The sequence below is a fragment of the Medicago sativa genome, chromosome 8, assembly GCF_051527215.1.
Source record: "Medicago sativa cultivar Bolivia chromosome 8, Bolivia_mono, whole genome shotgun sequence".
NCBI lineage: Eukaryota > Viridiplantae > Streptophyta > Magnoliopsida > Fabales > Fabaceae > Medicago > Medicago sativa.
The window spans coordinates 88,000,895-88,014,002 of record NC_140756.1 but is presented as its reverse complement, the minus strand read 5'-3'; the positions used below and the strand labels follow the sequence as shown (position 1 = coordinate 88,014,002).

Genomic DNA, 13,108 nt, shown 5'->3' with positions numbered 1-13,108 from the left:
GAGAAAACTCTATTCATTTCACATTGATTAAAAAAGTAATAAATGAGCACATGAAATGCTATAAATACAAAGTTTGTGGAGAATTAACAAATTATCCACAAGAGAAAACTAATATCCTATAACATAAATCTAACCTAAATCAAATTATCAAATTAATAAAGGAGTGTTTGTTCATGGATTGCAAACTTTTTCTAAAATGAATAACAAAGGAGTCTCACTCATTTAGCAAATTATACATAGATAAAGTAAGGAGAATGTTAAAAATGTCCTAGGGGCATTGGTTAAGCGGTCAAAAGAAGCAAGATTTTATTAAAAATGGTATAATAATTACTTGATTAAAAATAACCGCTTATATTTTTAAAACAAATTTTCTAGTTTTAGATTCATTAATCAATGTGCCCGATTAACAGGATCCTTAAAGTTATACGCACCTACAATTCAAAAGGAATAATAACCTTCCTAAAAAGGGGAATAATATCCTAACCAAAATGAACAAAGGAGTAATTGTTCATATATTACAAACTTTTTCTTAAGAATGTGATCTTGGAAATCTTATATTTTCATGATTGTTTCAAGATGTGATAAAAAAAATGATGTAACAAACTATGTGTGAGTATTAAGAGATAATTAACCATAGCTTCCCAAGACAAAGGGTGAGACTCTTGCATTCCGTGGTAATAAGAGATGATTAATCATATCTCACTAGCACATTACTTAACACATTTATTTTATATTTTTAAATTAAATATCTTTTTTTTTAAGAATAGTATATTCACCGATAATGTAAAATTATTTTAGTCTGTCATCCAAATATCCAATAACAACTATGTATTGTGTCGAATTACGACACTACACTCCACTTTAATGATATTACAAGGAGAAATTAATTTATATTAAAAAAAATAAACTAAAATTTAGTTGGGAATAAAATGAATATCCTAAGCTTGTGAAGCAAGCTTGGTTGGTAGCTCTCTCTTTTTTTTTTGGTAGCGTCATAAAGCAAAAAAGGTTTATTAGTTGCGAAGGAAAACACTTTTCGCGCCTCTGACGCATTTTGAATCCCTCTTTCAATCTTCATCTTCATCTTCATCTTCTTCACCCCCAATTACTGTACAAATCGCAATTCACTTTTATTTTTTTCTTCTGTTCACCGTAATTCCTCTTCGAAAAAAGATCGAATCTTTAAACCATGGAGCAACAACGACTTGAGAAAACAGCACAACAACACGACCAAGAAACCGAAGAGATTCAACACGGTCCTTTACCCGTAGAACAACTTCAGGTTAATGGGTTTCTCTATATTCATCTCTTTTCTTCGTAATTTTCGTGACCCATTATTTCTAATTTCTTTTTAGGTTGACCCGATTGTTCAAAGTGCAAAAAAAACCCTTTTTTTCTCTGATGATGGAGGACCCAATTGACTATTATCGTTGTTGATGATTGTTCTGTGTTTAATTGTATTCTCAGGCATCGGGTATAGCGGCACTTGACATTAAGAAGCTTAAAGATGCAGGTATTTGTACCGTTGAATCTGTTGCTTATACTCCTAGGAAAGATCTTTTGCAAATCAAAGGTATCAGTGATGCCAAGGTTGACAAGATCATTGAAGCAGGTATTCATTCATTCACTTTCAATTTTGTTTTAGGGTCTATTTGGATTGATTTATTTGAGTTTATCTACTCACATAAGCACTTATGCGATTGTCTAGAAGAGCTTATGACATGCCAATAAGCTTTTTTCAACTTAGTAGGGTCCTTACATGAAAACAACATAAGTTCTTTTCAGGGTCCTTTATTTTTAGGCTCTGTTTGGATTAACATAATCAATTGTGAGGCAGTTTAAATAGCTTATAACATGTCCATAAGCTGTTTTCAGCTTATTTTAATAAGCTCTTTAGAATGGTTCATGAAACAATCTGATTTTATTTTATCTTTTGTTATAATAATAGCTTATACATAACCACTTATATGATAAATGGTTATGTTATAAGTGCTTTATTAAGTTGTTTGGCCAAACACTCAATTCATGTAATTCTTCGAGTATTGCTTAATACCCATCATTGATGAAGGTCTTCTGAGTCTGTGGTGTTTGTTTTGTTTGTTTATTGACAGCTGGTAAGCTGGTGCCTATGGGTTTTACTAGCGCTAGTGAGCTTCATGCTCAGCGAGAATCGATTATTCAGATAACCACCGGGTCAAGAGAGCTTGACAAGATATTGGAAGGTTGGACTCACAATCATAAATACTTTGTTTATGTGTGGGTTTGAAAAATGATATCTTATTTTCGTTGCTGAGTGTCAATAACTTTATATATTGCTGTTTCAATCAGGTGGAATTGAGACGGGTTCTATCACCGAGTTGTATGGTGAATTTCGATCTGGGAAGACTCAGTTGTGTCACACTCTCTGTGTCACTTGCCAAGTATGTTGTTTGTTTCCCTTTTGTGTCAATACCTCTTGTTCTAGTGCTTTCTACCAAGTGGTAACTTGTTAGGAGATAGAATAAATGAGAATTAGTTAGTTTGAGTATTTGTATATATAGGAGAATACAAGGATAGAGATCATTATTGAGTATTGTAAACTTTTGTGAATAAAGTAGTGACTCTATTGTAGAAGAGGAAATTCTTGGAGGAGAGTTTTCTCTCCTATTCTGTCTTATTTTCTCAATAAAAGTGTTCTTACAGTTCATTCAAGTTTTTGGGTTCCAAAATAACTAAAATAGTCCAGGGGAAATGTAAATAGACATAACAGTGATCTATCTGTAGCAATTAGAATATATTCATTCAGAATAAATGCTTTCTCTTACGTTTTCAGTTTGTAAATGTTGAAGTTCATTATTCATATCAATTTGTCATTACTGCCTAATAACATTGCCTAGTAATTCAATTCATCGTTGATGTTGTAGTTGCCACTAGATCAAGGAGGAGGTGAGGGTAAAGCTATGTACATAGATGCCGAGGGAACATTTAGGCCTCAGCGACTCTTACAGATAGCAGATAGGTATAATGACTCTTTATATCATTTTACTGTCCTGTTTCTGTTAAATGTCCATTCAATATTTATGTTCCTTAATACGACAGGTTTGGACTGAATGGTCCTGATGTATTGGAAAATGTCGCTTATGCTAGAGCGTATAACACTGATCATCAGTCACGGCTTCTACTTGAAGCAGCTTCAATGATGGTGGAAACAAGGTATGACTTTTGCTGGTTCCTTTTGCTCAGTATTGTTTAGATCTGGCAATTGCCAAGGTTATAATATGGCTTTATCATCTTAGCTAATCACAGACTAGCATTATTACCAGTTAAACAGGCTAGGTTTTATTTTTTACCATTTATTATGCCTTGCGTTGTATTGTAAGATTTTTTTATACTAGTGATGGTTGATCTGAATTTGGTGATGTTCTTCAGATATTGAAATTGTTTTTGAGGCTTACATTTTGATGGCTTATATGCAGGTTTGCTCTAATGATAATAGACAGTGCTACTGCTCTCTATAGGACAGATTTTTCCGGAAGAGGGGAGCTTTCAGCCCGGCAAATGCATTTAGCGAAATTCCTGAGAAGCCTTCAGAAATTAGCAGATGAGGTAAAAAGTCCATGTCACTATTGTAATGCACATAATATCTTCTTTTAAGATCTTGTTCAAAAAAAAAATATATCTTCTTTTAAGATTATAAGCTGATTAAGATATTGCTTAGGATAGTAAATTTAGGACTATGTTTGAGTTCTCTTAGTAAACATATAAACATAATCAGTTTGGAGCTAATAACTTGTTTTGATTGTGTAATTGTAGTTTGGTGTGGCTGTTGTCTTAACAAACCAAGTAGTTTCACAAGTTGACGGTTCTGCAATGTTTGCTGGACCCCAAACCAAGCCAATTGGTGGCAACATTATGGCTCATGCAACCACGACAAGGTTAGCTCTCAGGAAAGGAAGAGGGGAAGAGCGAATCTGTAAAGTGATTAGTTCTCCTTGTTTGGCTGAAGCCGAAGCAAGGTTTCAGATTTTAGGCGAAGGGGTTTCGGATGTTAAAGACTGACCAATTTTAGCATTGTCTGAACCTTGAATGATATAATTTTTTTGTTTGATTTTTTTCCTTTTGCTAGTTGTAATTGTAAAAGATGATTTGCAAGTATCTAGTGTCTAATTCTGCAATAATGTTGAGTTTTGGCAGTCACTTTGCATTTTGTGATAACGATAGTTTGTTGCAGGGTTGATTGTGTAGCTAAGTTAGAATGATCTAGATGAGATCCTCTTTCCCCTCTCTGTAATGGTTTCTCTTCATCTTTAGCTCTAAGGTAATGACTTGTGTTAGTGCTGGTTTGAAAAAGTAGGAATGATGGTTCAGGTGCATGGTTGTAAGAAGTTTGGCTGTGGTGATGAAGGTAACAACTGTGTTTGGTGATGGTCTATGGTTTGGCTGCAATCTCCAAAATCTTAAAAGTTATTTTCCAGTATATTCTTTCGTACGAGGATTTTAGTAAAATAAAGAAAAATAAACCTCTTTACAAAATAGGGAACTACTCTCTTCTTGTATCTTCAAATCTCTTCCTCCATTCTCTCAATCAAAGTTAGAATTTTCCTCGTGTCAGTCGGACATAAATCTTCATTCCTGCAGTGCCATTAGAAGCAAAGTATTCTTTCTTCTAATTTTGAGTAATTTCACCCTTTTATCTTCAGGGTTCTCCATTTTCCATTTTTCCTCCCAATGACCTGGTGAGTTTCACCTTTGGATTGTTTTGCCACATAAGATGCTATGTGGTTTTAAGTTTAACATGTTAGAAGTGATGAGGTGTTAATCATTTGCCTTCATTTAACACAATAAAAGATTAGATACCAAGTCCTTGTTTGGAACTGCGTCTAAATGGCCACAAACGCGCAAATACATAGAAGCTTGTAATTGTAGCTTCACAAAAATCACGTTTAGAGTGCTTTGGGGCGCAAGAAACATGATGCAAACGTCAATCCAAACACTCAACAAGTAATGTATGTTTGGTGTAATCGTGGGTTTGCCATAGTTACATTGAACCATCTCCTTATGTAGAGTTTGTATCTTCTATAAAATTATGTGGTTCATCATGATTCTGACAAACTTGTTGTTATAGCAAACATGCATTACAAATATTATGATTCAAAGAAATGGTTAAAAATCTATGTTATGAATTAAGGGCACTAAAATTGAACTTTGTCATATTTATTACGCTAAAATATGTTTTTGGTCTCTACAAATATAGCGAGTTTGGGTTTTGGTCCCTAGTAATTTTTTTTTTTTTTTTAAATTCATCCCTGCAAAACTTTTTGTTTTTTAAAATAGTCTCTTGACCCACTTTCTTGCTTATTTGGCAGGTTTTTGCTTAGGTGTCACTTGCTGACGGTACCATTTTGTACACGTGGATTTTAATTGAAAATAAATAAATATAAAATAAATCTATAAATGTTTTTATTTGTTTTTTTGTATTAATCTCCTCTTTTTTTAACAGAATATTAATTTCCTCTTCTTGTTCTTCTGCATCTCAGCTTCTTCTTCCTCTTCCATAGCATCAGCATCCACAACAATCACATAACAACAAGATTCCATTCTCAAATCAACCCATTATTCATACACTCACTATTACTAAGATCCCGAATCAAATTCATCAAAAAACATCCTCACTATTCTCAGTTGCTACCCTCCTCCCAAGGAAATCAAACAGCACTTAACATCATCAAACGTCAGAACGGAAAACCCAACAACAACACAATCAGCTAAAGGAACAGAACAATAGAAAAATTAAGAAAACTCAGGTCTGACCTCAACACCATTAACAACAATAACAACAGCCTTCAAACACCTAGATCAGAAACGTGAATCATGTCTCTTAACAAAAACATTGAAAAGTTGCTTTTCCTTGCTTGATCTATATCCAATTCAATTTGATTTTGATTCAATTAGGGTTTAGGTTTTGAGAAATTGGGATTTTTCGTGAGGGTTAGGTTATGAGAATTTGGGCGTTTATTTTGGGTGAAGAGAGTTTGTTGTTATTGTTATGTTACAAAGATGAATTGAAGAAAGGGAATAAAATGAAATTTTGAAGAAGAAACGGGAAAATATGAAGGTCTCGGATGGGTAGGGTCTCTCTCTCCTTAATTGATTTTTTTAATTTAAAAAATAAATTACTTGATTTTTTAAAATGTTTTTTAAATATATTAAATGACATAATTGACACATGGAAGTCACGTGGTCAAATTTGCACGGTCAGCATCTGTCACAAAGACAAAAATGGGACAAATCAGCAAAAAAGTGGGTTTAAGGACTATTTCAAAAAACAAAAAATTTTGTAGGGATGAATTTAAAAAAAAAAATTCCCAGGGACCAAAATTCAAACTCGCTATATTTACAGGACCAAAAGCATATTTTAGCCTATTTATTATTTATCTGGTTTTTAAAAAGCCTCATGAAATTTACAATTGTTGATTGATGCGCCGTTAACAAAGTTATATAGGTCCCTTAAAAAAAGTTGTAGGAAGTGCTTGGCAAAATTAATAAGAAATGAAGGATGAGGTGAGATTCTTTTTAGGCTTAAATGTGTAACACCCCGTTTTCCCAACGTAAAAATTTCTTAAATAAAATCAGAGTTTTTCATCATAAAACGGAATGTCACATTTCTTAAAAAAACGTAAATGGAATAATAATTTATCCTTCAAAAATATAACAACATAATCTTTAAAACTTCGCAGCGGAATAGTTTGACAACTTAAATAATCTTTGGCACAAGGGCCTCAATATAAAGTTGCATAAAACTTAGTTCAACATCAATTCTTGAAAGATTCATAAAGTAATACGTAAGGAACAGAAAGTAAAGACATAATCCCATCCCGTTACGTATCAGAGCACCTAAGACACACTTGTGAGGAGTCCACTCACGACCGCAACTAATCCTGGTTACCTGCAAGTTACCCATACGAAGAGCAACATTTCCAAGCAGAGGGGTGAGATTTCTCAAACAATAATATAAAGCATATAAATCATATAAAGTACATTCAACAACTTAAACATCTTATAATTCATTAATCATATCTAACAACTTAAACTTTCTTAACTAGTGTCACTATTCTTCCTATATTAGTCATATACTTCATCTTATATTATCAATAATATCACATACATCATCACATATCATCATTAGTAAACATGTAGCATCATATCATAAATCACATAGCATCATACCATAAATCACATAGCATCTTATCATAAATCACATAGCATCTTATCATAAACAACTTCATAATCAATCATCATAAGCAACTTCGTAATCAATCATCATACACATCATAATCATTCATCATCTTAAGCATCATAATCATTCATAAAGCGCTTCATTAATAGCTCATCAACTTGACATCTTAACATCTCGATAACCTGACATCTTAACAACTTGACCTGACAATGCATCTAGACTCGACTATGCAACTCTTAACGTCTTAAACCATCTTTGATCATCATGAAAATGCAAATGCATGTGGTACCATTTTAGGGCATAAGCCCTCATCATCGTGGTTGAGCATAAATATACTCCTAGGGCATAAGCCCTCATCGTCGTGGTTGAGCAAAAGCTCCATCGTCGTGGTTGAGCAAAAAGCTCCATCGTCGTGGTTGAGCAAAAAGCTCCATCGTCGTGGTTGAGCAAAAGCTCCATCGTCGTGGTTGAGCAAAAGCTCCAGGGCATGAGCCCTCATCTTTAAATGAGTATGCATGGACTCAACATCTTACGTCTTAGAAGCTTTATGAACATCTATGACATCCTAACATCTTGATATCTTGACAACATAACATCTTAACAACTTGATGACTTCATAACGACTCGACGACTTAACAACTCTTATCATCTTAACGTCTTAACATCTTAACATCTTGACAACATATGGATCACATAAATAATTCATGTCATATCATAATATAACAATATCAAATGATAATAAACAACATCTTAAAACATCATATTCATCAATCATAAACAACTTCATATAACATCGTATTTAAACATCGACAATAATTCACTATGTATCTTTGTAAAAACATAATAAATTATCCACAACATATTTTCATGTCAAACCAAATCTACTGGAAAGATATCACAAATATCAACAACTTTCATGTTTAGAACAAAGATCAATTCAAAACAGAAACATATGAACAAAACGCAAAAACATGAAACAGAGAATGTTGTCACCGTACAATTTCGCTAAGACCTCCCTGTAGTATTTTAATCATAACTCAAAGACCAAACATCATTTTCACGTCAAACCAAAGCCACTAGAAAGCTAACAAAATTATCTAAAACTTTCATGTTTACTCCTAAGACCAATTCTGTACCGATCAATACCAGTTTTTATTTTAAATTCGGAAAAGTTGTGCTGAAAGTCCATAAAAATTCAGTGACCTACGTGCAGTAATTTGACCATAACTCAAGTTCTATAAATCCTATTGACGTGAGACCAACGGCATTAGAAAGCTAACATCCATACCTACAACTTTCGTGTTTACACCTAAACCCAGTTCGGAACATAAACTTGTCAAACTGAGACAATAAAAACGCGTTTTGCACATTGACAGCAAATTCGCAGTTCAACTGCGATTTCGCTTTGGGGAAATCTTTTCCACTTCTTATTCGATCCAATACTCTCCAAACTTGACCCTAATCTTTACCCTATGATTACCCTATCATTAGAACACTAATCATTCATCAACTTACTGTATGCAAATTCAAAGGGTTCTCAAATCTATTAACAACCTATTACAATTATTAAACCCTAATTCTTAAACTCACCAACATCTCATCCAATTCCATGGTTTTAACCTCAAAACTACATCCAATAATCATCATATGGGTTATCTAAGGACTGTATACAATTTCTACATCAATTCAACAAGTTTTCATCATCTAATCATCAAAACTCTCTCAAAACCCTAATTCTCAAATTCTCACAAACTCTCCCCAACTTGTTAGATGCAATCTAATGATTTAACAACTTAATATTAATGCAAGATAGTCTCACCCTCACCTTAGATTAATTCCTGAATCAGCGGCAGCGTTCTTCTTTCCTAAGGTCTTCTCATCTTCTCTTGACTTTTCTCTCCTCTTCTCTTCTTTCTTGTTCTCCTCTTTTCCAAAAAGCGGTTTCCGGTAAACTCTTTCTAACCTAAGTTTCTCTATTTATAATACTAAACGCTCTTCCTAAATCTATTTTGGCCCAACAACTTATTCTTCTTTCTATTCTAACCCCCTTCTTATTTCTCTTACACCTCAAAACTACTCTATTCCTCATAATCTTATTTATTTCTAAATTAAATATATCTCTCCCCCACTTAATAATAATAATACACCAATAACAAATATATCTCTAACAAATAACAAATATATTTCTACACCAAATAACAAATATATCTATAACAAATAACAAATATATTTCTACACCAAATAACAAATATATCTATAACAAATAACAAATATATTTCTACACCAAATAACAATTATATTATGCTAGTAAATACCAACATATAACATAAGAAAATATCACATAAATCATGTAAATCATACCAATCATATAAATATATTCTAAAACTAATTAAAATAATTAAATAAAAAGGAGGGCGTTACAACTCTCCCCAACTTAAAAGAATTTCGTCCTCGAAATTCAAGCACAAGAGAAAATAAATTTAATTATTGTTTCTTCAAACAAAACACAAAACAACATCAATGTTAGTCAGTTAAACATGATCTCATAATAAAACATAACTACTAACTAGAAAACATGACGACACGACACAACGACTCTTCTACTTGGCCGAACGGACCGACCTGCTCTGATACCAATTGTAACACCCCGTTTTCCCAACGTAAAAATTTCTTAAATAAAATCAGAGTTTTTCATCATAAAACGGAATGTCACATTTCTTAAAAAAACGTAAATGGAATAATAATTTATCCTTCAAAAATATAACAACATAATCTTTAAAACTTCGCAGCGGAATAGTTTGACAACTTAAATAATCTTTGGCACAAGGGCCTCAATATAAAGTTTCATAAAACTTAGTTCAACATCAATTCTTGAAAGATTCATAAAGTAATACGTAAGGAACAGAAAGTAAAGACATAATCCCATCCCGTTACGTATCAGAGCACCTAAGACACACTTGTGAGGAGTCCACTCACGACCGCAACTAATCCTGGTTACCTGCAAGTTACCCATACGAAGAGCAACATTTCCAAGCAGAGGGGTGAGATTTCTCAAACAATAATATAAAGCATATAAATCATATAAAGTACATTCAACAACTTAAACATCTTATAATTCATTAATCATATCTAACAACTTAAACTTTCTTAACTAGTGTCACTATTCTTCCTATATTAGTCATATACTTCATCTTATATTATCAATAATATCACATACATCATCACATATCATCATTAGTAAACATGTAGCATCATATCATAAATCACATAGCATCATACCATAAATCACATAGCATCTTATCATAAATCACATAGCATCTTATCATAAACAACTTCATAATCAATCATCATAAGCAACTTCGTAATCAATCATCATACACATCATAATCATTCATCATCTTAAGCATCATAATCATTCATAAAGCACTTCATTAATAGCTCATCAACTTGACATCTTAACATCTTAACATCTCGATAACCTGACATCTTAACAACTTGACCTGACAATGCATCTAGACTCGACTATGCAACTCTTAACGTCTTAAACCATCTTTGATCATCATGAAAATGCAAATGCATGTGGTACCATTTTAGGGCATAAGCCCTCATCATCGTGGTTGAGCATAAATATACTCCTAGGGCATAAGCCCTCATCGTCGTGGTTGAGCAAAAGCTCCATCGTCGTGGTTGAGCAAAAAGCTCCATCGTCGTGGTTGAGCAAAAAGCTCCATCGTCGTGGTTGAGCAAAAGCTCCATCGTCGTGGTTGAGCAAAAGCTCCAGGGCATGAGCCCTCATCTTTAAATGAGTATGCATGGACTCAACATCTTACGTCTTAGAAGCTTTATGAACATCTATGACATCCTAACATCTTGATATCTTGACAACATAACATCTTAACAACTTGATGACTTCATAACGACTCGACGACTTAACAACTCTTATCATCTTAACGTCTTAACATCTTAACATCTTGACAACATATGGATCACATAAATAATTCATGTCATATCATAATATAACAATATCAAATGATAATAAACAACATCTTAAAACATCATATTCATCAATCATAAACAACTTCATATAACATCGTATTTAAACATCGACAATAATTCACTATGTATCTTTGTAAAAACATAATAAATTATCCACAACATATTTTCATGTCAAACCAAATCTACTGGAAAGATATCACAAATATCAACAACTTTCATGTTTAGAACAAAGATCAATTCAAAACAGAAACATATGAACAAAACGCAAAAACATGAAACAGAGAATGTTGTCACCGTACAATTTCGCTAAGACCTCCCTGTAGTATTTTAATCATAACTCAAAGACCAAACATCATTTTCACGTCAAACCAAAGCCACTAGAAAGCTAACAAAATTATCTAAAACTTTCATGTTTACTCCTAAGACCAATTCTGTACCGATCAATACCAGTTTTTATTTTAAATTCGGAAAAGTTGTGCTGAAAGTCCATAAAAATTCAGTGACCTACGTGCAGTAATTTGACCATAACTCAAGTTCTATAAATCCTATTGACGTGAGACCAACGGCATTAGAAAGCTAACATCCATACCTACAACTTTCGTGTTTACACCTAAACCCAGTTCGGAACATAAACTTGTCAAACTGAGACAATAAAAACGCGTTTTGCACATTGACAGCAAATTCGCAGTTCAACTGCGATTTCGCTTTGGGGAAATCTTTTCCACTTCTTATTCGATCCAATACTCTCCAAACTTGACCCTAATCTTTACCCTATGATTACCCTATCATTAGAACACTAATCATTCATCAACTTACTGTATGCAAATTCAAAGGGTTCTCAAATCTATTAACAACCTATTACAATTATTAAACCCTAATTCTTAAACTCACCAACATCTCATCCAATTCCATGGTTTTAACCTCAAAACTACATCCAATAATCATCATATGGGTTATCTAAGGACTGTATACAATTTCTACATCAATTCAACAAGTTTTCATCATCTAATCATCAAAACTCTCTCAAAACCCTAATTCTCAAATTCTCACAAACTCTCCCCAACTTGTTAGATGCAATCTAATGATTTAACAACTTAATATTAATGCAAGATAGTCTCACCCTCACCTTAGATTAATTCCTGAATCAGCGGCAGCGTTCTTCTTTCCTAAGGTCTTCTCATCTTCTCTTGACTTTTCTCTCCTCTTCTCTTCTTTCTTGTTCTCCTCTTTTCCAAAAAGCGGTTTCCGGTAAACTCTTTCTAACCTAAGTTTCTCTATTTATAATACTAAACGCTCTTCCTAAATCTATTTTGGCCCAACAACTTATTCTTCTTTCTATTCTAACCCCCTTCTTATTTCTCTTACACCTCAAAACTACTCTATTCCTCATAATCTTATTTATTTCTAAATTAAATATATCTCTCCCCCACTTAATAATAATAATACACCAATAACAAATATATCTCTAACAAATAACAAATATATTTCTACACCAAATAACAAATATATCTATAACAAATAACAAATATATTTCTACACCAAATAACAAATATATCTATAACAAATAACAAATATATTTCTACACCAAATAACAATTATATTATGCTAGTAAATACCAACATATAACATAAGAAAATATCACATAAATCATGTAAATCATACCAATCATATAAATATATTCTAAAACTAATTAAAATAATTAAATAAAAAGGAGGGCGTTACAACTCTCCCCAACTTAAAAGAATTTCGTCCTCGAAATTCAAGCACAAGAGAAAATAAATTTAATTATTGTTTCTTCAAACAAAACACAAAACAACATCAATGTTAGTCAGTTAAACATGATCGCATAATAAAACATAACTACTAACTAGAAAACATGACGACACGACACAACGA

The 13,108-nt window shown here is 32.8% G+C and overlaps 1 protein-coding gene across 1 annotated transcript; it reads left to right on the top strand.

Moving 5' to 3' along the window:
* Positions 1-904: 904 nt before the first annotated feature.
* RAD51 (RAS associated with diabetes protein 51) lies at positions 905-4,157 on the top strand. Its single transcript, XM_085735469.1, has 8 exons — positions 905-1,282; positions 1,468-1,612; positions 2,112-2,222; positions 2,329-2,420; positions 2,904-2,998; positions 3,079-3,192; positions 3,456-3,585; positions 3,793-4,157. The coding sequence occupies exons 1-8, from the start codon at positions 1,190-1,192 to the stop codon at positions 4,036-4,038; spliced, it is 1,026 nt and encodes a 341-aa protein (XP_085591595.1). The 5' UTR covers positions 905-1,189; the 3' UTR covers positions 4,039-4,157.
* Positions 4,158-13,108: the final 8,951 nt, after the last annotated feature.